The following is a 25,477-nucleotide window of genomic DNA, read 5'->3' as shown; positions in this document are numbered from 1 at the left end:
TTTGAGGGACAAATACCCCCTCTGGGACTTAATTAGGTAAGTATTTTCTGTTGTTGTTTTGCTTTTTAAAAAGGGTTCAGTCAAAGAAATAAACTCACAGAGATACCAGATTTTGGTTACTGGCAATCTGAAGACGATGTGAGAGGTGCTTGCCTGGATGCTAGGGTGTTGTGGGTGGTTGACTGGGCTTTCCTAATTGATTGCAAAGATATTTCAGGTGGTTCCTTAATGGCAATGTCAAAAAAGTCCAATGCTGTGTTCGAAATCGCCCCCTATAACCTCTTTCACTATTCCCTACATTACTCCACTAATATAGTCCACTTGAAGGAGTGAATGAAAACGAGCGAGTGAATTCGGACACTGAGTGCGCCGGAAGGGCTGCCGCTTCTGCTTGTTTGTGCTTGCCGTTTAATAATAATCATTTGAAACTCTGTCATAACTAACATGTATAAACCTTAATTAATCAATTTAATAATACATTTAAAAGGAATTTATACTTGTATGATAATACGCTGGACCAGCGTGGTTTGGAAAATGGATGGATAATTGATTCAGCTGCGGGTGCCATCTCCCGGCAAAACACGTGAATTCATTCAGCGTGCGACTCTCACAGTGCATTATGGGTATTCTCTAGTCGTTGAGCGTACATCGGTCATACACTCGTTATTGCGGTGCGTTATGGGATTGAATGAGTGCACTCAATAATGTCCACTATGGTTTTGGACACCACTACAAATGGCTGTCCCCTCAAATAGTGCCCTATTTAAGTGTATAGGGAGCGTTTTCGGACACAGCCCACGTCTTTATCAAATTCTCTGGTCTCTAGATATGACTAAAGTGCCTCAATGGAATTATAAACGTGGTTTTCGGCAGTTATTATAGGCCAGGCGAAAATCGGTCAATCGATTCTGGAAAATGATGAGGGATTTTTCTTTTCAGACTAGAATTCTTGTGAAGAAAAGAAAAGGAGAATATTATTTAACTTAGAATGTATTATACACTACTGTACAAAACTTTAGGGGCCAGCCTATTAAAATTAGGCTGCGGAAAATTCAGGAATAAATGACAATAAAAAATTACATAGAAAAACAGCTGTATTACTATTTCAAATTATTACTATTTATTCAGTATTTTGAACAAATATATCCAGCCTTAAGTGAACAGAAGAGCAGGTAAAGACAAAATGCCATGGAGAGTTGCTTTCCCTCAGCGAATATGCAGAAAAATTCAAATTTGTGCAAAAGAAAAGCAAATAAAAATGCAACGAAGACAAATCAATACAAAGTGTCTTCATCTGCAACAGACTCATAGGGAGGTTATGGCTCTTGTGTGGGTTTTGGTCCATGGATCCACTTAAGACTACATAAAAAATTCTGCAAAACTGCAGTAGTTTTTTGGGCCTCAAAACTGCTCACCAGTGGCATAAATGGCTCCCTGGACATGTAACCATAGCAATTGTTGTGACTTCAGAAATGTTACGATGTTTTTATTGCTGCTCTGTGTGCAAGAGTGGGAGTGCGTTATGCAGAACGGCTGGAGTCCAATAAACCTCAATGCTTGAAATATTTTGATTTGAGAGTGTGGAGACTTAAAAATACAGGATAAACACCACAACTCATTCGCTGCCTCTACAACCTTAGAATGCAAGAGCAGCAGTAAAAGAGTTGAACTTCCCTGAGTGTGATATATTATGCAAGATTAGCCCATTAAAGAATTAATTTGCCTTTATTAGAAGCAAAAGGGGAATCATTACATGTACTGTAATGGGAAACTCATGAGCCATTAAAAGCATGGCCAGACAATAAAACTGTACTTGTAAATTGACACCAAAAGTAAATAAATTGATAATTCCGAAACATTTTTCACGGGTGACCAAGTGACATTTCCATAGAATACTCCAAGAAATTATTTTGTTAATTGTTATAAACTACACCAAGTCAAGCATGACACGTTTCACAGATGTAAATGAACAAAAAAGTGATTTCTCAGAGCTAGGATCTGCGCAGGAATTCAATTTATAGCTTTTTATAGCCAAGTAATTAAACTAGATCCAAAAATATTCAATAACCGTGATTAGTCAGAGAAAACGAATGACTTTATGACAGGGCAATTTTTCCTGATCATTCTTGGCATTTTACACTCAGAGATGAAAAAAAAAAAATGAATATGCAGCTCAAAAAGCTAGACATAGCTCAGCTTATGGAAGAAGACAAATGGGAAGCTTACAGAGAATGAATCGTTTCAAAGTTAATGTTATGTTATCTGTTAACGTTATTTGTTAATTATGTAATGATGTAATTACATTATCTATTTCTGTTAGATTATGTAATCCTAGTTATTTGTTGATGAGCTATTGCTATGTTATAACTTACCACTATGCTAATTAGCAGTGTTATGTTACATTATTTGTTATGGTTGTTATTTGTTAATGTTATATTATATGTTATTTTGTTATTCCTTAACATTATGCTTTTCCACAGCATAACATTATCTGTTACATTGTGTTATTAATTAATGTTACACTGCTGGTTAATTCTTGATTATTTGTTACAGCTATTTTATTTGTTAATGTTGCGTTATCCTGTTAATGTCACATTGAACATAATGTGACAAAAATGCTGTTATATTATTTGTAACGGTTACATTTTCCATTACGGTTACATTATGTTATCCCTTAATATTATGCTATTTGGCTATACAGTCAAACCAAAAATTATTCAGACACCAGATATATATACTAGTGTGTGTACAATATCGTTCATTTATGTAAGTGAGGATAGCAAAATAAAGTAAACTGTGACAGTGGACTACCAGTAAAGATTTATAACAATTTGGGAACAAAATTTATTCAGACACTTTGACCTGACCATGTTTTGCTAAAGTGTGTTTTCTTTAATTGCTAATGCGACCTTTTTACACCACAGACTGAACAAAATTAAGCATTTCTTGGTAATTGGTTGACCTAAATTGGTATTATCTTATCAACCCAATTCATTTGTGAGATAGCCTAACAGAAAGCTGGACAAAACCAGTGAAATATCAACTGATTTGATAACTCCGACTTCTAGTCATATTTAATTATCATTTTCTAAACTATAGCGAATAAACTGTGATAATGTGAGAAATGTTGAAGGTGTATATATATATATATATATATATATATATATATATATATATAGACACACATACCGTCAAACCAAAATTTATGTTAGTACTTTTAATGTTAGGTTTTTAACATTGTACAATTTATTAATGTTATATGACATTATTTGATAACACTGTTGCATTGCTCTACAGCAAATTAGTGTGCTTTAAAAGCAAAACTGTCAAAACCTGAAGGTCAAACTTGTTAAGTGGAAAGTTGTGCATTATTTAACAAAATCAATCTGCTGGCATCTTTTAACCTAGCAACAGGGCTAGGGCAAGTCTCAGAGGGAACTCCACCAAGAGGAAAAGAGGGAAAAATACCTGCCACTAGACATCTCAGGCATCCCAAGGCAGTCACTTAACAACTCGTTAGAGCAAATGAGGAAAGTTAATCAGACCTGCATTAAAATCAGCACTGGGCTGAGTTCTTCAAAGCGAGAAATCCGAACAAACCGATCCTCATTAAGGCCTCGATTGTGGGTCACACACCACTAACTGTTCAATTCAACCATGGAGGCCTGTGGCACTTAGTCAATGAACAACCCACAAAGGCCTTCCAGAAGATGGACTGAAAGCAGGAGTCAGCGGTTGCAAGGTTAGGGAACTTAATGCACATGACGTAAAAGACATAGGCTATTTGGAATCTTTCTAAACCATGGTGCCTCCAGGATGGGTATATGCTGGACATCCACCGGGAACACTCAAGCTGATGGAATGGTGCTGTTCCACCAAAATTGGAGTTGTGAAGGAAATCGGCTAGCATGTATCTTCTTTGATTGACTAACTCCTCATGCTAGCCAGCCAAACAATAGTGCAGTTTAAAGACCACACTAAATTCTGGAGTTTTGAAGGAACCCTCAAAAGCTTATCAAAGGTTTACATGATGCAAGAGTCCTAGGGTTGCAAGGTCACTCCATCTTTGCGCAATGAAGAATGTTTTCCAGCTCAAAGTAAAACTCAACAGAACTAGATAGTGTCCATCTTCAACCAGCATCTCAAATCTTTGATCTCCACTATTCAGATCACCAAGAGAACTCTTTATTCCTTCAACCAGCACTGATGGTGTTGTCCTCAGTAATAGTTCACCTAACTCAGTCGATCTTTAACAGTTGTGCCACTGATCCACATCTGCCCTCCAGAACATTACTCTTGGGGAATCTATACATGAAGACGATGTAAATTATCTTCCTTCTGAATCAATAGTTTACCACGCTACTCCACGTACCATTTCATCACACACTCATTCCTTTTAATTATAAAACTTTATAGTCGCCTAATGGGAAAACAGCTCCGGTCCGAAAAAAAAACCCCGGAAAGAACAGAGGAGCTGAAGAACAAAACCTTCCGAGACAAAGTGGCTGCCTGATTAGATGGAGACTTCCATGAAGAACGGCACTGTAGATTAAAAATATCGATAGAATAGACATATGTAGCTTAACGAGCTATGCAAATGAAGCCAAATGATTAAAAGAGTAATGAATGGGGATATTGAAAGGGTCTGGTGGTTCTGAAACTTTTATTCACACAGAGAACTATAAGCCAAGGCAAATGAAGATGACTTTAACTAAAAATGTCTGATGTATATTGCAGAGAGAAAATGGCTCCAATCAGATTTCTACATAACTTCCACAAGTCAAAAGTGCTTTCAACAGATGTGTTTAATCAGTCCACCAGGAAACCAAGTCATGTTTCTACATTAGCTTGTGCAATTAGTGCTTCTTATGAAAAACTATTTTCACTTAAACAGACAAAATTGTATGCTCCTTTCTTCTGTGGTATGTAAAACAGCTTGCAGACAGCCTTTGATGCAGTCTATTATTGCAGGTATCATAGATTTAAAGGAATAGCCTAGTTCACCCAAAAATGAAAATGTGTCAATTTACTCTTGTTATTGCAAATCCAGTTACTTTCTTATGCGCCACCCACTAGAGGTTTGCCAATATATAATTTTCACTGATTTATCAGCACCGATAGTAGCTTTGTGGAACAATCTGTTATTGGTAACAGTGAAATAAAAACAGTCACAGGCTTCGCATGGAGTTTGTAGTGACATGCTTTGTACATGAAGAAGTGGATTTAAAATGCGCAGAGAATGGTATGTATATATTCAATAACACGGCAATTTAAGACAATTAATTTGCTCAACTATTGCTACTTTGGAGAACTGCATGCTTGCAGACAAGGTTAGAAGATAACATTAGCTGTTTGAATCCTTATAACAGTTACAATATGTTGGTTAAGAATGGAAACTTGCCTTTCATCTTAATTTGCAATTTTGTATAAAAATACATCACTTAGGCCGTGTGTCCACCAAAGCGTTTTTATCCAGCTGAAAGCGATAGGCGCTCTGCTGAAAACGCCTAGCTATGGGCGCTTGAGAGAGTTTTGGCAGCGCAGCATTTTTTTTCAGTTGAGACGCTTTGCTTGTTACAATACGGAATATCCGTGAAAGTGTTACTAGTATCTCATTTCACACATATTTTGTTTCTGTGTTGATTCTATACAGAGAATGTCTAATAGGAAGAGAATTGGCACTATCTGCTTACTTCCGGTTTCTGGACTGGCTGCAGTAACACGTCTCTGTCCATGCGGGGGCGCTCGCAGGCGAGTGCAGAATGAATGGAGGTCTATGGCGAAAAACCCTCAAAATCCACTTTTCTCAGGATATAATTTTTTGTCTAGTAATTTGAATGTTGTATTCGAAAGGAGATGCAAAGAAATTACACACTGCTGGGTGTTAGATTTTTTAGAGCCACTTATTTGGTTTAAAAAGTCTTTTAAAATGTCAATGACGTCAGAATGCTGACGTCATTAGCAGAATGCTAGCGTGTTATGGGCAACAACAACTCAACCTGTAAGAAATCGAAAAGAAATAAGTACTCGTTCATTCAACGTTCGACCTAGTACCAATGTTGAACTTGCAAAACCTACAATAAAATCTGAGATTTCTCAACGGCAATCGGGTGAAATAGACACATTTAGCCGTCTAGCCCCATAGACTCCCATTCAGTCTGCACTCCCCGCGATCACCTCCAGTGGAATTCTAATGGAACTGCAACCAAGATCGATACAATGGGGCTAATAGGAAGTGCCAAGGCTCTCCGTAGACGGGCTCTGTTCTATATTAAAATGTCGACACAATGTAACATTTTCTCTGGCTCTTTTTTTAAATGATTTTCTTCCGTTATTATGCTTGTTGTCATCTGTTGACGTTGTACAAGCAGATGTGGCGGTTGGTCGGTGTGGTATTAGTTCCGCCCCTCCTCCACTGTGATTGGACGGATGGGTAAAAAGTGACAGTGATGAGCGCTGCGTTTTACCCAAAGTTGAAAATTCTTCAACTCTCGGCGACCTGTAAAAAACGGCGAGCGCTCAGAGCTTCAGCGTGAAAAAAAAACACTCAGCGCCTCGTTACACTCATGGCGTTTCAAAAATGCGGCGCTCCCATTAAAAACAACTGAAAAAAATACGCCATCCGCGTAAAAAAAAAAAAAACGTTTTGGTGGACACACGGCCTTATGCTTTGTGCCGATCCAGTATGATTTCATGTTCAGGGAGGGCATCCCTAGGTTTTTGCGTTTGAACATCTAAACGTTTGCTTCATAAGACAAAACATGCACAAACTGTATAAATGTGCAAAACCTGCACAGGAATAATCCATTTATAATTTTTTAGAAACGTAAGAGCAAAGTACAATGTTTAAATCTAAACCATGACTGACTTTTTATTGACTTTAAATGGGTAATATATTGGTTAAGGCCATATTTTTTCCATTTTAGTTACCGGTATTGGCAAAATCCTCTCTACCACCTACTGGACTGGAGTATTAAGTGCTTGTTACGCACAGGAGAGTAATTATGTCTGACCCAATTTTATTGTTTCAAAAAAAGTCTTATTTATCAGGTTTTTCTTCAACAAAAGTGATTGGAACGCTCAGAAAATGATCATCGAGCTACATGCACTTATTTTGCTGATACTTTTAGGTACCATTGCACTGAATTCACCCATACAAGCATTCAAAAATTATTTATTTGAATGACTTTTTTTTTTTTTTTTTTATACGATTTTGATAATTCCTAAAGATACAACCACCTTTGTTTAAAAACAAATGAAACAAAACGGTTTCCTGTCGGCCAGTCAGGCTTTTCCTGTCCAAGCTGCCATTTTTTAGCCAGAAGAATCTTGAATGTGGGCCAGTCTTGCTGCTGATTGCTCTGTAAAACTACTCAAGCAAATCAAAAACTGCAAAAATGTTCAGGTGCACTCTTTCCTGTGCCACACACAGTTTGACTACCACAAGAAGGGTTCCCTGCAGCCTTGCTACAAGAACAAATCAATAGGATTGAATTTAACTTCAGTTTGTTTTTTCTTCCATTAGACCTTGACCTTCTCAGTCCAAAAACTCACAGAGTAGATTAGAAATTTCATTTGTTGTAGGCAAATCGTATTCAAATGTATTTTGAAGGCTCTTGGAACAAGGGCAGAAAATCCCCAATGAAGATTTTCCCTGTCTCCTCTAGCCTTTATTTACAGGCGTAATGAAAATGATTGTTTAATAATGAAATGCCCTAACAGCAAGGTACACACAGCCAAAGCACTAACTGGCCCCTAATTTAGCCCTGTCATCATACATTTTTTAAAGCAGGAATCAAGAACGATCTGTGGCTTAAAGTAAATAGCACAATTCTGATAAAAGGAATTTGTGGGCGTATTTCATTCTACACTGACTAAAAAGGGGCTTATGCTCTGATCCAGAGTATTTCAGACGAGCGGCGTTGGCGAGCAACTAATTAAAAGTAGCTGTAAACTTTATAGTTCATTGAAAAATGAAAATTCTTAACCTCACCATTATGTCATTTCAAATCTGTAAGACTTGTTCTACTTTAGAAAACAAATTTTGAAGGTGGTCATTCTTTCCCATGCAATAACTTACAAGGTTCATATACACAACAGTACCATTTAGGCCATGTGTCCACCAAAGACATATGTGTTTTTTGCACGCGGCTGGCGTATTTTTTCAATTGTTTTCAATGGGAGTTCTGCGTTTTTAAAAATCCATAAGCGTAACGAGACGTTGAGCGTTTTTTTTCACGCTGAGCGCTCTGCATTTTATACAGGTCGCCGAGAGTTGAAGAATGTTCAACTTTGGGTAAAACGCAGCGCTCATCACTGTCACTTTTTACCCAACCGTCCAATCACAGTGGAGGAGAGGCGGGACTAATACCACACGCCGACCAACCGCCACATTCTGCTTGTACAACGTCAACAGATGACAACAACAAGCATAATAACGGAACAAAATAATTTGAAACAAGAGCCAGAAAAAATACGTTACATTGTATCGACATTTTAATATAGAATCAACACAGAAACAAAATATGTGTGAAATGAGATACTAGTAACACTTTCGCGGATATTCCATATCATAACAAGCAAAGCGTCTCAACTGAAAAAAAAAATGCTGCGCTGCCAAAACGCTTTCCAAGAAGAGCAAGGGCGATGTCAAGCTTCTTAGTGAATAACCAATTTAATTCTGGTCTGTTTCTCACAAAGCTATTGTACGACTCAAAAGACATGGAATGTAGTCCTAAAGTCATGGACCATTTTTATGATTTTCTGAACCTTGAAAGCTTCAGTCCCGGTTCATTGTAACTGCATGGGACTCAAACATTCAAAATGTCTCCTTGTGTTTCACAGTAGAATGAACGTCAAAGGTGTGGACTCTCATTACTCACAGTAAATGATGGCAGAATTTTTTTTTTTTCAATGAACTATTCATCCGTAGTTCATCCTGAGACTGAATGAAGTTAAGCTACTTTAAAACTGTATATACCCAAGCTAATCACAATTTAAAGTAGCTTCCTAAACACTGTAGACAAGTAAGGATTCCTTGGTGTGCGCCGTTACGAATACATTGATGGATATGCGTGTCTCATCAGAGTGAAGCCGTGATGTTTTGCTACTGCTTGCCCTCAACAGTCAGCACTTGGCCCACATAGCACACTTTGAATGAGTATCTGTCACACATGGCACCATGCCTTATTGCGCCGGGTGGAGTTGAGGGAAATAAATTGCTGAGAAATTTGGTCCAGGTACATTTTCCTGCAAACTTTCCTCCGCACACAGTGAAGAGAGAGAGTTGTCCCAAACATCTTTATCCTGGGAGAACAAGGGCCTTCTTCAGGCATTGTCGTTGTCTTCTGACAAGTATACAAACACAGAGGCATACAAAACAAATAAAGTATGCCTTTCAGAGAAAGAGCAATTAAGAATCTCATTTTACCACGTGAACAGCAGAAACTCTGCTGGGAGAAAGAAAACCAATAAGGAAATAACAAATGGTGCATTAAATCCAAGCAACATCGCTGCAGGACTTCTGACGACAAGATGTTGTGCACCATTCAAAACAAACTTGTGTTGCTCCAAACCCATAAGATGTTTTTCTTCAAAACAAAAATGAAGATGTTTTAAATGGAAACCTGAGGGATTTCTGTCCCTCTACTGAAAGTCTAAAAAAAAATGTTCATTAAGACATTGTCAAAGTATTCCATATGAATCCAAGTCTTGTGAAGAGACACGATTGCTTTTATATAAATCAACAACAGATTTAATTTAGGCTTTTATTCACATATAAACATTGATCAACACACATACATAGAATACATCAAATATGTTCAACGTAAGCTCAAATACGCAAGCTTGGCTAATCATAAAGCAATTATGTCTCTTCAGAGGACTTGGATTAAACCATTCTATTCAAATGGATTAAAAATATATCAGGTTTTATTAAAAAATAAAGAACGAAGAATGACAGTTTTATGATTTTGGAATGATGCGATGCGATGATTATGATGACTGATTTTGCGAACCAACCCTTTAATTCGAAACCTTCATATCACACAAATAACTGCATTAATAAAAACATCAGAACGTAATTCATGAAGGGGCGTTCACACTGACAGTGATTTGCTGTGACAAAGCGACCAGAAGTCATTCGTTTTCAAGGAAGTTAGTGATTTGCTGCGACATGGGCAACTGCGACTGTTGGCAACAAAGTTGAGCAGAAATGTGTGCAAATGAGCAGTGATGTGGTGTAACCTTTCTCTTTCAGCAAATGCAAAGCATTTGTGTACTTGTGTAGAGTTTGTTTTTGGCCTGAAGAACAAATTGGATGGAACTTGGGGGATTTGATTCAGAAATGACTCAAGGAAATGACCCAGGAAAAATGTATCCTCATAGATGCCAACAACAGCAGAGCCTGGGGAAAAGCCCCTTATCCTCCACCCGTTGAGTGCATCAATTGAGCCGAGCCTTGCTCATTGCATGGTTCAGGATGTTACTGTCCCATAAGTCCATTGGAAGGGTCCCTCTGGGCCCTTCACAATCATTAGTCTGGACAGCCCGTTTAGTCTACTAGAAATCATACGCTCAAAGGTGTAAAGGTCAAGAAATAGAAAGACATTGGGAACAGCCACAAAGATTTAATCTGACAAACTCAAGATCCTTGGAAGAGCTTAAACGGGCAGGTTATGACAAATATTGAAAAATGTGATCGAGAAATGACATTAAAATCCATGCCACTGGGCATAACTCAGTTGGTATAACACCAACGCTGGCTAAACACCAAAAGCGAAGAACAGAAAAACTTGTGAGTTTACACAGCTGTGCTGTTTTAGGAGTCTGCAAGGGCCTTATACATAATTATGAGACTTCATATGCATATATCATATTGCAAAAGAGTTATTGACTTACCAATATACTCGAAAACATAAACCACAAAGAAGGGTGTGACAAGGTCATTGATGCCCTGAACGTAACCACTTGCTGGATGTCGTATCGCCCAGATGAACAGAATTCGCTCAAAGATCTAGAAAAAAAAGTTGCAAAAAAGAAGATATCAGGACATATGCTCAACATTTATATGCAAGTAGCAATTACATTGAATCATGCAATACAACATGAAAACTGTTAGTAGCAGAATCTGAACGTACAAGGTCACTCAAACGGTTTTAATTAGAGACACAGTGGGATCAGCCACCCCCAGCTAGCAATCAATTAAGAAAATCAATTAAGCCTTCTGAGCTTTTTAATCATTAACATCACAACATTCAATGGCGTAGACAGCAAGGTGAGAAATTACAATTAGCTGTGTGCATATTTATTATTAGATGGCGCACTCTCTTTATATGAGGCCTAGGAATAGACTTTAGCCCACAGTATACCTCAGTTTTGATGCAAATTATATGCTAATTCTGATTTTTTTTAAGAGGAAACAAGAATAAGGCATTTATAATTTCCTCATAGCTGTATTTGCAAACGTGGAAACTCGAAATTCTAGATGATACCAGAGTTGTGACATTGGAAAGGGCATCTCGGTGTGAAAGTGTTTGTTGCGAATGGCAATGGGTTTTGTGAGGCTTGTTTCGTGTATCTCGTATCCCACCGCAGATGCTCTCTCTCTTTATTAACCCCCTGGATTGATTGATGGATGGATGCGCTTTTTTGGAGCTTTAAAAACTCAGGCTCTATTTACTTCCGTTATAAAGCTTGGAAGAGCCAGGATATGTTTTACTATAACTCCGATTGTGTTTGGTTGAAAGAAAGTCATATACACCTAGTATGGCTTGAGGGTGAGTAAATTATGGTATCATTTTCATTTTAACCCTTTAATATCGTTGAAGTGTTTGTCTTGTTGGTATAGAACAATTGTTTTGTACAATCTAATGGATTTTAAGATCATAAACGGGTACGATTTTAAAACTTTTAAAATCAATATTTCATGTCCCCCTCATTATTTATTTGGTGAAAAGCTGTGTAACAACTGATTTGACTGTAGATTATCCCTGAAATGTTTGTGTTTTTTGGACATCATCTAGGTTCAAAGCTGCTTGCTAGGAACTGTTTTTGTTAGTTAAAGCCTTGTTTTTAATGAGCTAATTAAATATTTCAATATTTTGTGCCTAATTATTTACTTATGTTGCAAGTAGCAGTGTAATAAGTGGGATAATGCATTTCCAGCTGGTTAACGCAATATAACTGATCACCCTCTCTTTTTTTTTTGTTTGTTTTTTTGCGATAACAACCAGTGGATGTACAGTTGTGGAACTTGTGGTCAGAATTAATCAAATCCCTGGTAAATATGATGGCTGTAATACATCTGCAATGTTTATCCTTTTGATCTTTCATTCAAAAAATGTGCAAAAATCTAACCTTTCATTGAAGTAAAAGAATTGAAAGTGGGGGGGGGGATCACATTATAAAATAAATGTTTTTTTTTTTCAAAACACGTTGGCCACAATTATTGGCACCCTTTTATTAAATACTTTTTGCAACCTCCTTTTGCCAAGATAACAGATCTGAGTCTTCTCCTATAATGCCTGATGAGTTTGGAGAACACCTGACAAGAGATCAGAGACCATTCCTCCATACAGAATCTCTCCAGATCCTTCAGATTCACAAGTTCATGTTGGTGCTTCTTCTCTTCAGTTCACTCCACTCATCAGGTCAGGGAACTGGGACGGTCATGGCAGAAGCTTCATTTTGTGATCCGTAACACATTTTTGTGTTGATTTTGATGTTTGTTTTGGACCGTTGTCCTGATGGAAGATCCAACCACGGCCCATTATAAGATTTCTAGCAGAAGCCGTCAGGTTTTGATTTTTTATCCTCCTCCTCACCGTGCATTAAGACAATATAGACACACGTCCTCTTCCTGGCAGATTCGTAACATCTTTACTTGATTATAACTTCTTAATTATTGCCCTGATGGTCAAAATGGAGATTTTCAATTCTTTAGATATTTTCTTACAGCCACTTTCTATTTTGTGATGCTCAACAATTTGGCCTTTGTGTTTCCTCATATTTAAACTCATGTGAAACAAGAAGTCATAGCTGGACTTTCACGTTCCTAGTCACCCTGGTGTGCTAAAAAAAAAAAAAGGTAAATATGAATGGGAATATACTTCAGAGATATTTTACTTGTAAAAATTCTAGGGGTGCCAATAATTGTGGCCGACGTGTTTTGGAGAAAAACATTTATTTCATAATGTGATTTACCCCCCACTTTCAATTCTTTTACTTCAAAGAAAGGTTAGATTTTTGCAAATTTTTTGAATGAAAGATCAAAAGGATGAACAATGCAGATTTATTTTTTACAGCCATTTTTGATCATATTTACCAGGGGTGCCATTCATTAACCCTTAAGTGTCACAAAAATGTTCAATATTTAACAAAAACATGTGAAAATTGCCCTTGCTGTTGTGAAAGCCTGAGCTCCATCAACATAATAATGTGCACCACTGTCATACAATATTCACTCTACATGAGTTTGTGTTTTAGTGTTTTAAGGAAAGAGTGCATTCATAACTTACACACACTAGCACATCACTTTTTCTTAGATTTTTCTTCAAAAAACATTGTGCAATGTTAATGTCTGTCGGCATTATTTTGTATTGTCATTTTCGTCAACAGTTTCAGTTTAATGTGTTATTTTTATCATGAAAAATAAATTGTTATTTGTTACTTTTTTTATCAGTAATTTGAGTAAAAAATGCGCTTCGGGAGCAATTCCTACTTCGTAAAACCGTGTTCATTCTTTAAATACATTTATGTAGCCTTGTCTGAGTTTTGAGTAACTTCAGCTCTTTAACTCCAGATATTGTTTTTAAGTTGATCTTTTTGACAGTAAAAAAAATAAAACTTTTTATGGGACTTTTTTGCGTTCCTTTCTTTGAAGGCAATACCTTAATTCAAAGTGATGGTGACAGTTGTTTGTGTGTTTTCGTCTCACCTTGCTGACAGCACAATGGAAAGAAGCAAGAAGTTTGACTTAAATCAAGAGGGAAAAATGGAAGACTTTCTCTTTCTCTTCTCTCTGACGCATGCAACTGACATCTCCCGCGCTCCTTTCAGGACGTAATGTATCTGTCATCCCCAAATAAACTCATCTCTCACGTTGAGCCCTTAACAATAAATGTGTGTACACGGCAGCTCGCATTCATTTTTTTCCCGATTGTGTCGATCAAATGGTGCGGCTTTCTCATCTGCGTTCTTTTCTATGATCAAAGCTCCATTTATCAAAGACTTTAGACTGATAATGTGAGTTTCTCCACACAGCTGACATCTCCTGCCTCTTTTCTCTCTCGAACCCTCCCACCCAGTCTCTCCTCCTCGAGGTAGTCAAGGCAAGATCTCCTGCAGAAGCCCATTACATAGTGGAAATTAGACACTAAATCGGCCAGCAGAAATCAATGGGCGAGCCGGAGTGCACTGAAGCACCCGAAGTGAAAATATTATCCATTTATTTGGTTAGGAGACATCCACAGTGAAGATCGCCATTCTCCAAACACTGCTTGTTTTTGATTCTCCTTTTAAATGCGAAATTATTTTTTAAAAGGCAGCAGTGGGAAATGGAGAAGGATTCTTGCTCAGGGCCACGATGCATCGACAGACATGTGTTTGCGATGGAAATTTATGTCTTGAGAGCCCATCACACTAAATTGAATATGAAATTGAAAGGCCGTGTTGGGGGTAGTTAATGGGTAACTCTCGCCAAATTTGAACACAGGCTCTTTTTGTTAATCTACCCGAGTCAAACTTTCGTGTAAAAGCATAATTAGAATAGAAACGCCACTTTTAAGATTTCGTTTTAGGTCAAAATGCCTTTTGAATGGGAGTGCATGGGGCACTTCTATGATAGCATCAAAATCGCTATTTTTAAAACACTTAGAAGGCTCGACACAACACAAAACTGTGCTCTAAGTATCACCTTTGACTACATTGACTACATTGTTTGTGTACACAAAGTTTACTAAAAAGAAAGGTTTTGTACGGTGGCTGGAATTTTGTCAGTCAAAAGTAGTCGATCTCCGAATGCAACGTAACATGAGGAGAGTAAAGATGGAAAGCTCCTAAAGCTTGTTTCCATATAAATTCACGGAAAATTTTGTATCTAAGTTTTTCATTGAAATTACAAGTTCATGACATTTTCTCATATGGAGTCATATGTTCATTACTTTGCATTTGGATTAGTGTTTTCTTGATCTTTTAATACATTTGAAGAATAATTCACATGTCTGATTTGACGTGTGCTAAAATGAAGATAAAAAAATTAGGCAAATAAATTAGATACACATTAGAGCAAAAAAAGTCAAATGTATGTGCATTCAAATTAATCATGTGTATTATGCATTATATTTGAATACATGTTGATGTATTTTTCTAAATCAGAGTTATTTTAGTTTTATTATTGTGGAAACCCTTTACAAGGTTTCATTAGTTAAACTACTTTAGTTAAAGTTAGTGAACAATACTTCTACAGCATTTATTAATATTAGTTCATATTAATTTCAAATTTTGCTAATACCTTATTAAAATCAAAAGTTGTATTTGTTAACATTAGTAAATGCAGTTAACTAACATGAACAACTGTATTTGTATTAACATTAACAAATATTAACAAATGTTGTCCAAGTATGTTGTTCACTGTTAGTCAATACATTAACAAATTATACCTTATTGTAAAGTTAAAACTATTCTGAATTAGCTTTTATTTGTAAATTTGAATTGCCATGTTAATTTTAGCATATGTTTTAGTAATTTGATTATGTGCTTTTGATTTGTGTCCATCTATTTATGCCACCATATTTGCATTGTATACTTTCAGCTTTATTTCAATTAACATAAATGTTTTTAATAGCTTTAACGATAATAACCCTGGGTGAGACCTACTGTATTTAAAACATTTTGTATATTCAAACTCTGACAAAATTATCAGGTTCAGATTCGTATCTAGCTTGCCTCCTTATCTAGTTGTCAAACAAATGTGACATTTCATATTACGAATATTGTTGAATTGCTTTCTTCCTCTATTGTAAGATCATGGATGGGCAACTTTGGACCGGTAGGGCGCCTGTCCTGCATACTTTAGCTCAAACCCTGATAAAACTCACGTGCCTGTAGCTTTCTAGTAATCCTGAAGAGCTTGATTAGCTGGTTCAGGTGTGTTTAATGAGGGTTGGAGCAAAACTCTGAGCAGAGTTGCCCAAAACTAAATCTGTACATCTGCATCTGTAAATGTAAAGGTTCTTCTCAGTTAAAGCAAAGCAGCTCAGGGTTTGGAACAGAACATGCTGTCCATTTTGACTGCACAGTACATTTGGGGATAGCGGTGTGTTTGAGGGCATAACTAAAGTGTGTTCGCTAATAGAAATTTGTTAGTGCATTCATCATTGCAAGACTTTTTCTGGCATGCTATCATGTGACACAAATACAGAGCATTTCAAAGCCAACATGCAACCAACTTGGCAACAATTAGCAACCTGCTCCTGCTTAATGTGGTCGAACTTAGTTCAAAGGATTAGTTCTCAAATTAAAAATGATTTGCTCATCTCAAGTCATTTCAAACCTGTATGAGCAATATTCTCCCAAGGAATAATGTTTTTTTTTTTTTTTTTTTATGTATTGTTTGCTCTTGCTTACACAATTATAATGAATCGGGACTACATTTTTCAAAGCTTTAAAATGTATTCAAAAGCATCATAAGTGTTAAAAAAGGACTTGTGCACTATATTATTATAACTATGTTTTCTGAAGGAACAGAGTGGAAATTAAGCCCTTATATTTTATATCATAAAACCAAATTCGTCTCAATGATGATTCTCATTATGTGTGGATTTTTTTAAATTAAAATGAACAAATTTAAAACAAACACTAAAAGATGTAACTTTCAAATTAAAATATGGTATAATATTTACAATAAAACGGGTGTTTTTATGCGTTATTGTGGGACTTTTCCCATTTCTTTATGTAAGATACATTTTTAAATAACACTACATTTTTTCCCCTCAACTTGTGTATATGTGCTTAAGACTACCAGTGAATACCGGCTTAGGTTTTAGTCAGTTCTCCAACTGTCCACACATCAATGATAGGTATAGATCACTTCTATGACTTCTATGGTTCAGCTGCATCCTTATTGAAACCTGAAAGCTTTATTTCCCAATCATTCTAAATCTACACAGTCTTCAGATTTCTCCTCTTGTGTTTCATGGAAGAAATAAACTCACATGGTTTGTAATGAGATAAGGATGACAGAATGCTCAAGGTGGATAGTTTCTTTAAGATGCTCTTTGTGTCTGGGTGTGAGTTTGTGAGGATGAACGAGTCAAGCTGAGTAAAATGGGTGGTGCAAACTTCTCACCTCTTGCACAGAAGCTTGTTGAAAGAGAGGTATAAGAGGATTAGTTCTCGGTATGTCAATGTGAATCTGCAGGGAAGAGACACAAAAAAAAAAGAGGAGCACAAGCAGGTTAGGACAGAACGGCAGCGAGAAAGCTCGAAGAGAAACGGGGTCTGCCCGTTAGAGGCTGCACCTGAGAAGAAACTCACTGAATTCTGCATTCTACTTCCTGTGCACCTTAACGCAAGATTTCCAACCCAAAACATTTTGAGATCGAGACCAGACAGACAGTTTGACAGACAGACAGATGGATGATGATTGAGTAACGTGCTTTTGGGTGGACAGAAGCATGTGGCGTGACCATCAGTCCTCTTACCTCGGTCACCTTGGGCTGTAGAACTAAACTTTCCGGACTCATTCGGGGAATATCTATGTGAATCTGATGGTTCAGAAAACACACACACACACATACACACATATATATATATACGAAATGTCGATGTCAAGAACATAGAGAGTTATGGAACTGAGAGATGACAAACACACAAATACACAAGTATGATCATTATTAGGGATGCACGATATATCGGCCACCATATCGGTATCGGCTGATATATGTTCATTTTACTGGTATCGTTATCGGCCTGATAAGAAAATTTGGCCGATATATTAAAGCCAATCAATAATGGATTATTTCCTTCAGCTGAGACTCTTCAGATGCGCACTGTTCGCCATGATGGTTTTGAATTTGCTGAAATATGATTGGAATCACTTCATAAAATGGAAAATACAGTAAAGTGCGACATGCAAAATCTGTCATATATAGGCTACATAAAATTATAATGAGAACATTATAATTGTGTGCTTGGGACGTGGCTTTTAATGGTGAGACTTTTGTTTTTGTAATCAGCCTCTCGAAATTGTTTAGATTTAGATTTATCGGCCAAAATATCGGTCATCGCCTTTCAAATATAAAGAAATATCGATTATCGGCCAAAATTTTCATATCGGTGCATCCCTAAACATTATGATGGTTGCATTAGATGTTTTTTTTGTGCATATTTTCATGATAATTAAGCACTTTGCAACCCAATTCTACTCAGTGGTAATTCTCATTAAGTCAAGTCAAGTCAAGTCATATGAATGAGGGCATAAGTCTGGATTTTTCTTTTTTTTAAATCTGCATAAATTAAAGGCAGTACAAATACTAAAATGATGCATTTAATATATGAGATACTTTTTTTTTTTTTAAAACATTATTTTGCATTATTGTTGTGAGCATTTATTATTGTACTAATGCCACAATAATATCTTAATATACAACCAATCTTTATTTTCCATTTTATTTATGTAAAATATCCACAATTTAAATATTTTTATTAACATCATTTTCCTGACTTGGGCATAAGTGCTGTCATGAAAATGTCAAAAAAAAAAAAAAAAAAAAGCCTTAATGACGGTAAAAAGCAACTAAATATACCTTACTTCTTTATTTATCATTTTAAAGTGAAATACAAGAAATGTTCTTAACAGGCCGGTGAGAATCACCCAGATATAGCTTTCGAGAGGAGAAACAAACGCGTGAATCTCACATCGTCAGTGATCACTAGACGGCAGTCTTAAATCAGGTAGACATTTATCAGATCAGAGTGACAGCAACAGTTTGATCTTCATATCCTCCTGCCAATTCACTGGAGCTTTAAACATTCCTTGTCATCTTTTCCTCTTCAGCATCTAAATAATCAAACACTATCTGCTGGTGGCATTTCTAAACACTCGGAGCTTCTAACATAACAGTGTTTTTGGCAAAGCTAACAAACTGCTGCTGCCAAGACCTCGACAGTAGGTAAAACGCAACCAAAACCCCTGACTACATCACATTAAACCCCTGGCAAAACTGAACTGCTGGCTTTGAACTTAAAACTTATTCTATTTACAGCAGAATTAGCACTGGCCGTGCAGAGCTGTACAGGAAATTAAAAAGGAAAACACAGGAAGTTCTGAATAATCTCCAGAGTCTTTGATTCAGCTAATTATTGCCATCATCCTGTATAAAGTTCAGTTAGCAGCATTCTCTAAACATAGGAGGCCTTTTCCACAAATAGGGTACAAAATGGGAACTCTGGGTCTCATTCACTAATAACTGTGTGGATTATTTCGTATTTGTACGCAGGGGAGAACCTCTCCAGAAAAATCTCGCCTAATTCACAACACGTGCGTACCCACATGAATTTGTTCTTAATCTCGTTGTATTGTTAGTGAATTTGGAGTATTGTAAATGAGTGGCCGTGTCCAAACCATCTCTATTATGAAGGCTTTCTGCACAACCTTTCGTCACTCTAGTCAAACTTGTCTTACTCTTTCACTGTATATGATAAAATATATGATGAAATTAAATTTAATTGTTTATTAATTTATTATATAATTGTATACATAATTAATATCATATAATTAAATGTATAAATAATAAAAATAAAACTTCTAATAAGTATAGTCATGTTAAGATGAAATATAAAAGAGTAGGTGCTTTTTGCGTACAAGTGGTTTCAGTTCCTTTTTTATTTAATTTTTTTATTTAGAATAAATTTTAGTACACAAGTTTTTGGTGAGTCATGATTTGCTTGTATGCTGATTTCATGCACAAAATTGTGTGTATGCAGGCTTAGTGAATGAGACCCTTTTTTTTTTTTTTTTACAAAACAGGGACTCTTTTTCTCCAGTGAAAAGACTACTAAATATTATATCAGCATTATTAGCATTTATACATAATTCAATTTCAACCAAGTTTCCAATACAGTTTGTATGACACCTATGTTCTTATATATTATATATCTTATACATGTTTCTATATATACACACAGTCATGTGAAAAAGAGAGGACACCCTTTTGAATTATGTGGTTTTATGTATCAGGACATAACAAATCATCCGGTCCTTGGCTGGTCTTAAAATGAGATAAATACAACCTGACATGAACAAAAACACATGACATATTACATCATGTCATTATTTATTTAACAAAAACTAGGCCAAAATGGAAAAGCCATGGATGACAAACTAAGTACATCCTTTCTGCTTCCATGGGAATTAATAGGGTAAGTAGCAGTCAGGCGCTGCTAATCAAATGCCTTTGATTAATTTATCATCAGCATGTGTGACTAACTCTATAAAAGCAGAAGTTTTGGCAGTTTGCTGCTTGTCTGGAGCATTCAGGTGTGTGTTAACACAATGCCAAGGAGGAAAGACATCAGCAATGATCTTAGAGAAGCAACTGTTCCTGCCATCAGTCTGGGAAGGGTTATATGGCCATTTCCAAACAATTTGAAGTCCATTATTCTACATTATGGAAGATTATTCACAAGTGGAACACATTTAAGACAGTTGCCAATGGTCCCAGGAGTCCCAGCAAATTCACCCCAAGGTCAGGCCGTGCACTGCTCATTGCTCAGAGAAATCGCAAAACACCCAAAGAGCTACATCTCAGACTCTATACAGGCCTCAGTTAACATGTTAAATGTTCAAGTTCATGACAGTACAATTAGAAGAAGACGGAACAAGTATGGCATGTTTGGAAGGGTTGCCAGGAGAAAGCTTCTTCTCTCTAAAAAGAACACAACAGCACAGCTTCGGTTTGCAAAGTTGCATCTGAGCAAACCACAAGACTACTGGAACAACGTCCTTTGGACAGACGAGACCAAAGTGAAGATGTTTGACCATTATGCACAGCGCCACATTTGGCGAAAACCAAACAAAGCATATCAAACACCTCACACCAACTGTCTGTGATGCTGGTGGAGGGGTGATCATTTTCAGCTTGTTTTGCAGTCACAGGACCTGGGCACCTCGCAGTCAATGAGTCGACCATGAACTCCTCTGTATACCAAAGTATTATAGAGTCCATCTAATGTGCGGCCATCTGTCAGAAAGCTAAAGCTTGGGTCATGCAACTGGACAATGATCCCAAGAAGCAGCAAATCTACAACAGAATGGCTGAAAAAGAAAAGAATCAAGGTGTTGCAATGGCCCAGTCAAAGTCCAGACCTCAACCCAACTGAAATGTTGCGGCGGGAACTAAAGAGAGCCGTGCATAAACAGATGCCCAAAAACCTCAATGAACTGAAGCAACGTTGTAAAGAGACTGATACTGTCATATAGAAAACCATCCCTTCAACTTATTGCTGCTGAAAGTGGCTCTACAAGCAATTGAATCATAGGATGTACTTAGCTTGTCACGCATGGCTTTTCCATTTTGGCTTTATTCATGGTGTAATATGTCATGTGTTATTGTTCATCTGAGGTTGTATTTACCTAATTTGCAGACCTGCTAACGACCAGATGATTTTTATTATGTTCTGTTACGTACAGCAAAACCATAAATTCTAAAGGGAGTCCTTTCTTTTTCACTTCAATGGGATGATACACATGTACTGTTTTTTTTCTTTTTTTCTGCTAAGTTAATTTTATGTTAGAATCTAACATATATCATAGTTTAGACAACAAATATACAAACATTTTGACTCTAATGCTTATAAAATAAGTCATAAAACACAAAGTGTCCTATCTAGAATTAAATATAGTCAGTTACCTGTCTGTATGTATCCTGATGGTGTTCGTCGTTGCGGGAGTCATAGTACTGCTCGATAAAGCCAAAGTATTCCTGCCGTTTCCTCTGCAACGTGCTTTCCCTCCGCTCTGCATTGGCAGGCAGGTACCCCTGTAAATACAAAAACTAACGTTTACAGCGGCCCAGACGAGAAACCTCGAAATCAATCTGATATAGATCTGCGTTCGCCAACAAAACGTTTGTTTGCCTGCACTAGCACAATAGCTGCTAATTTAAAATCAAAACTCAGAAAAGTTAAGGTTTCCAAGAGTTTGGAGCCACTAAGTTGATATCAGTCACATTTAAAGTTACATTTCCTCTTATTACTGCCATAGCAAGAGAATGAGAACACAGCAGATGTTCGGGCCCAGAAAAGAAAGTCTCTTGATAAAGTAATTGATTGCACAAAAATCTACAAGCACAGAAATCCATTTATCACACAAGACGCTCCCCCATGTGGCTATTTTTTACTTCCACACTCAGTCGAGTTCTGTGACAAGATGTATGTGTGCCAAGCAGCGCTCTTCTCTACGCTCCATTAGCATATGTATATGTAATTAAGTCTAACACACGAACATAAGTAATAAGTAAAGTTCACATTATTAACAGAAAACCATAGAGTTAAAAAAGGCTAATTCTTAAACTTGATGGGGTACATGCATGGGAGTGTTTCTTTATCTTATGGGCACGTTTGACCCTATGGACTTTTATAAAACGCTTTCCAAGTTATTTTTTTTTTTATATTAACAATATCCAACAGTGTGTATATGAATCACGAGAGACATAACAAGGAAAATTCAAATATTTTCCAAATTCTAACCCAACAAAATGTTATGTCCACCAAATCTCAAGTTCCAAAAACGTTAAGATTTTAAGAGGCTTTTTTTTTTTTTTGCTGGTGTTTCCAGATCAAATTCTTGTTCACTATTGGCCAGACATTTAACTCAAATGTTTACTTAATCTTTAATATTTGGCCACGTCTATATGTTAGAAATGTTACAGCAACTGTCATTTCTTAAGAATATGTGGACAATGGACATGGTTTAGACTTATTTTGAAATGGCAATAAACAGTTTGCATATTTAGAAACATATTTATGTATTCTCTTGTGTTGGCGAAGGTTTATAAATGATTTACCTTACACATCGATTAAAAATGGCGCACACTGCATTCTCAGATAAACGTTATAAGCAATCCAAACCCAGAGATGGAGATTAAACGTACAGTATGTAATTTTTTCGCTGCTAGGGGTCGCTAACCATTTTACAATAACAAAAGCATAGTTTGATGACGCAACATTTGCTAAGAATTATGGATCTTGTCGTCAACGTCAAGCCGACCGATCTAATAATGTTTATGGATGAGTGAATACATCGATGTTTTTATCATGACTGTGATATGAAGCAGTTCGGGATTGCTAAGAGACAGCTATCAGCTCCACACGCGACGTGAGTCCCACGGATATAAAAGGAATATGGACATTTCATTCACCGAACTACACGCAAGTGCAGAATTACAACTCACAGGTCAGTTTATTAGACAAATTAAACTTGTGAGGTAACGCAGCGCTGTTTCACTTGGTCTAACATTACACTATCACACTAAACTGCATTTGAATGTGTTGAAATGTATGTGTTAGTTTGTCTGTATGAGACTAGCAGTAAGCTAGATCAACATTAGAATAACATACAGATCATATTCTAACATTTTATCATTGTTGAACTATATAACATTGATTAGTTTTATGTAAATGTGCTCACCTGTTTAATAAAGTACATGTAGGAGCGGTCGAAGTCTTGGACGTGGAGCTCTCGTTTATATACTGTCTATGGGAGCTCTAGGCATCTCGAAAACACCGCGCTGATATTGATTCTCCTTTTAGTTCTCCTTTTTTATCCAAAGTCTGCTTGCCATGGTCCATAATGTTTGAACGAAACAACAACAGCGTGCAAATAGACATTGCGAACTACACAGTTGTCCACGTCAGTCACCTTGGTTACTATCAGAGGGCTCTGGTTGCTATGGCAGTACGAGCGGAAACCAGGGACAACGCGGATATGACGCCATTGACGGCGACAAAACGGAAATAAAGAAACGGGACGTGTCTTCGAATTAAATTACAAAATTCTCCTGGTTTGAAAGTTGTTGGAAACAGTCAGGATAATGTAAGTACACAACTAAAAAAAATATAAATAACATATAGTGATTTTTGCTATTTTTAAAGCAAAAAAGTTGCATATTGTGCCTTTAAGTAAATAACAGTTTGTGCGGAGCAGCATTTACTGTGAACGAGACGCATGTAAACCTATACGCATGTAAAATAATTAAAGCGCATATATTATATATATAACCCACAGGGCATATATTTACTTAATTGAATCGCAACCTTTGTGAATTAATAATAGCACTCTGCTATGGTATGAAAACGGTCTAATAATGCGGTTCATGGATTCTCGTCCTTGGAATGTGCCACTTCTGATATTTCACCAATTACTCGACACGGGTAAATTGCAATAGAGGATTTTTTTTTTTTTTTTTAAATTGAGTACTCGACAGCCCTAGTCCTATTTACATACAATTAAATAATATCACACTTTATGCATGATTTCACAAAACTAACAAAAAAATATTGGAAATGACAGGAAATTGTCAAGTTACATGTGCCTTGAATATTCTTTAAATTCGTTTCATATTTAATTTTAGGCAAGACAAAATTTGTCAGACACTGATAACTGGACAAGAACTTTTAAAATCTTTACTTGAGAGGTCACACGGCATGAGATGAAAATAAATGTTAAATAACCTAATGACGTCCCCTTACTGTCTAATAATAATGGACACACATACTGCCAAGATCATTACAATCTGTGTGTCTCGTTTTGCACACTGAAAATAAATACAAATATGTTAAACTATGTTGAGCGATGTGTTTAGTCTTAAAATTTCACAATACTGGGTCAGGTTGGGTCGCAAAGTCTTATTTACACTGTCTGGATTCCGGCATCAATGCAATGCCTCTTCAGACCAACACGAGTACCAGCTTCCAGAAGTGAAGTATTTTAAAGGTTCCTAATTTTGTTTTGGATGTTTTCTACAATCGGTTTAAATGCACCTAAAGTAAAAAAACACTTTAATTCTCTCTTAATAAACATTGCACATCACTTCATTTCCCAAAAAATCTGAAAACGGTTCACCTCTCTAAACCCCTACTTTCTGAAAGCCTACTCCGCTCTGATTGGTCAGATGGCCCAGTCTGTTGTGATTGGTCTAACGCGGCGTCAGAAACAAATTTTCCACTACCATATATGAATTTCAGCTCTTCCTCAGCACTTGACACACAACGATACGAACAGTAACAATGTCGTCGGTTTTTCCGTATAAATTCCAGAGCGAGTCCTCATCCTTTTGAAATGAAAACAGCATCTTCTCGACACGTCAACAACATGAACCAAACTCTTCCAGGCCTCAGCTACAACTACAGTGTTTGAGGCGGATCAAAATAGACGTTGTTCGCAGGCAGCCAATGAAAACCATAGGCTGGCATTATC

At 36.7% G+C, this 25,477-nt stretch overlaps 1 protein-coding gene across 3 annotated transcripts in view; it reads right to left on the bottom strand.

Moving 5' to 3' along the window:
• The window catches only part of tbc1d22a (TBC1 domain family, member 22a), a 162,744-nt gene that overhangs the window by 101,770 nt on the left and 35,497 nt on the right, over positions 1–25,477 (bottom strand). The window contains exons 6-9 of one of the 3 annotated variants that reach the window (XM_084406331.1): positions 21,912–22,040; positions 17,703–17,765; positions 17,348–17,413; positions 10,900–11,014 (exon numbers count right to left, since the gene is read on the bottom strand). In XM_084406331.1, the coding sequence (XP_084262457.1) occupies positions 10,900–11,014; positions 17,348–17,413; positions 17,703–17,765; positions 21,912–22,040 (373 nt within the window). The remainder of the gene's footprint in view (positions 1–10,899; positions 11,015–17,347; positions 17,414–17,702; positions 17,766–21,911; positions 22,041–25,477) is intronic. The other 2 variants (XM_084406333.1, XM_084406332.1) reach the window with 2 other exon arrangements.

Source organism: Rutilus rutilus (genome assembly GCF_951802725.1).
Source record: "Rutilus rutilus genome assembly, chromosome: 4".
NCBI classification, from domain to species: Eukaryota; Metazoa; Chordata; class Actinopteri; order Cypriniformes; family Leuciscidae; genus Rutilus; species Rutilus rutilus.
The sequence above is the reverse complement of the archived record's forward strand: the minus strand, read 5'-3'. Positions and strand labels throughout refer to the sequence as shown.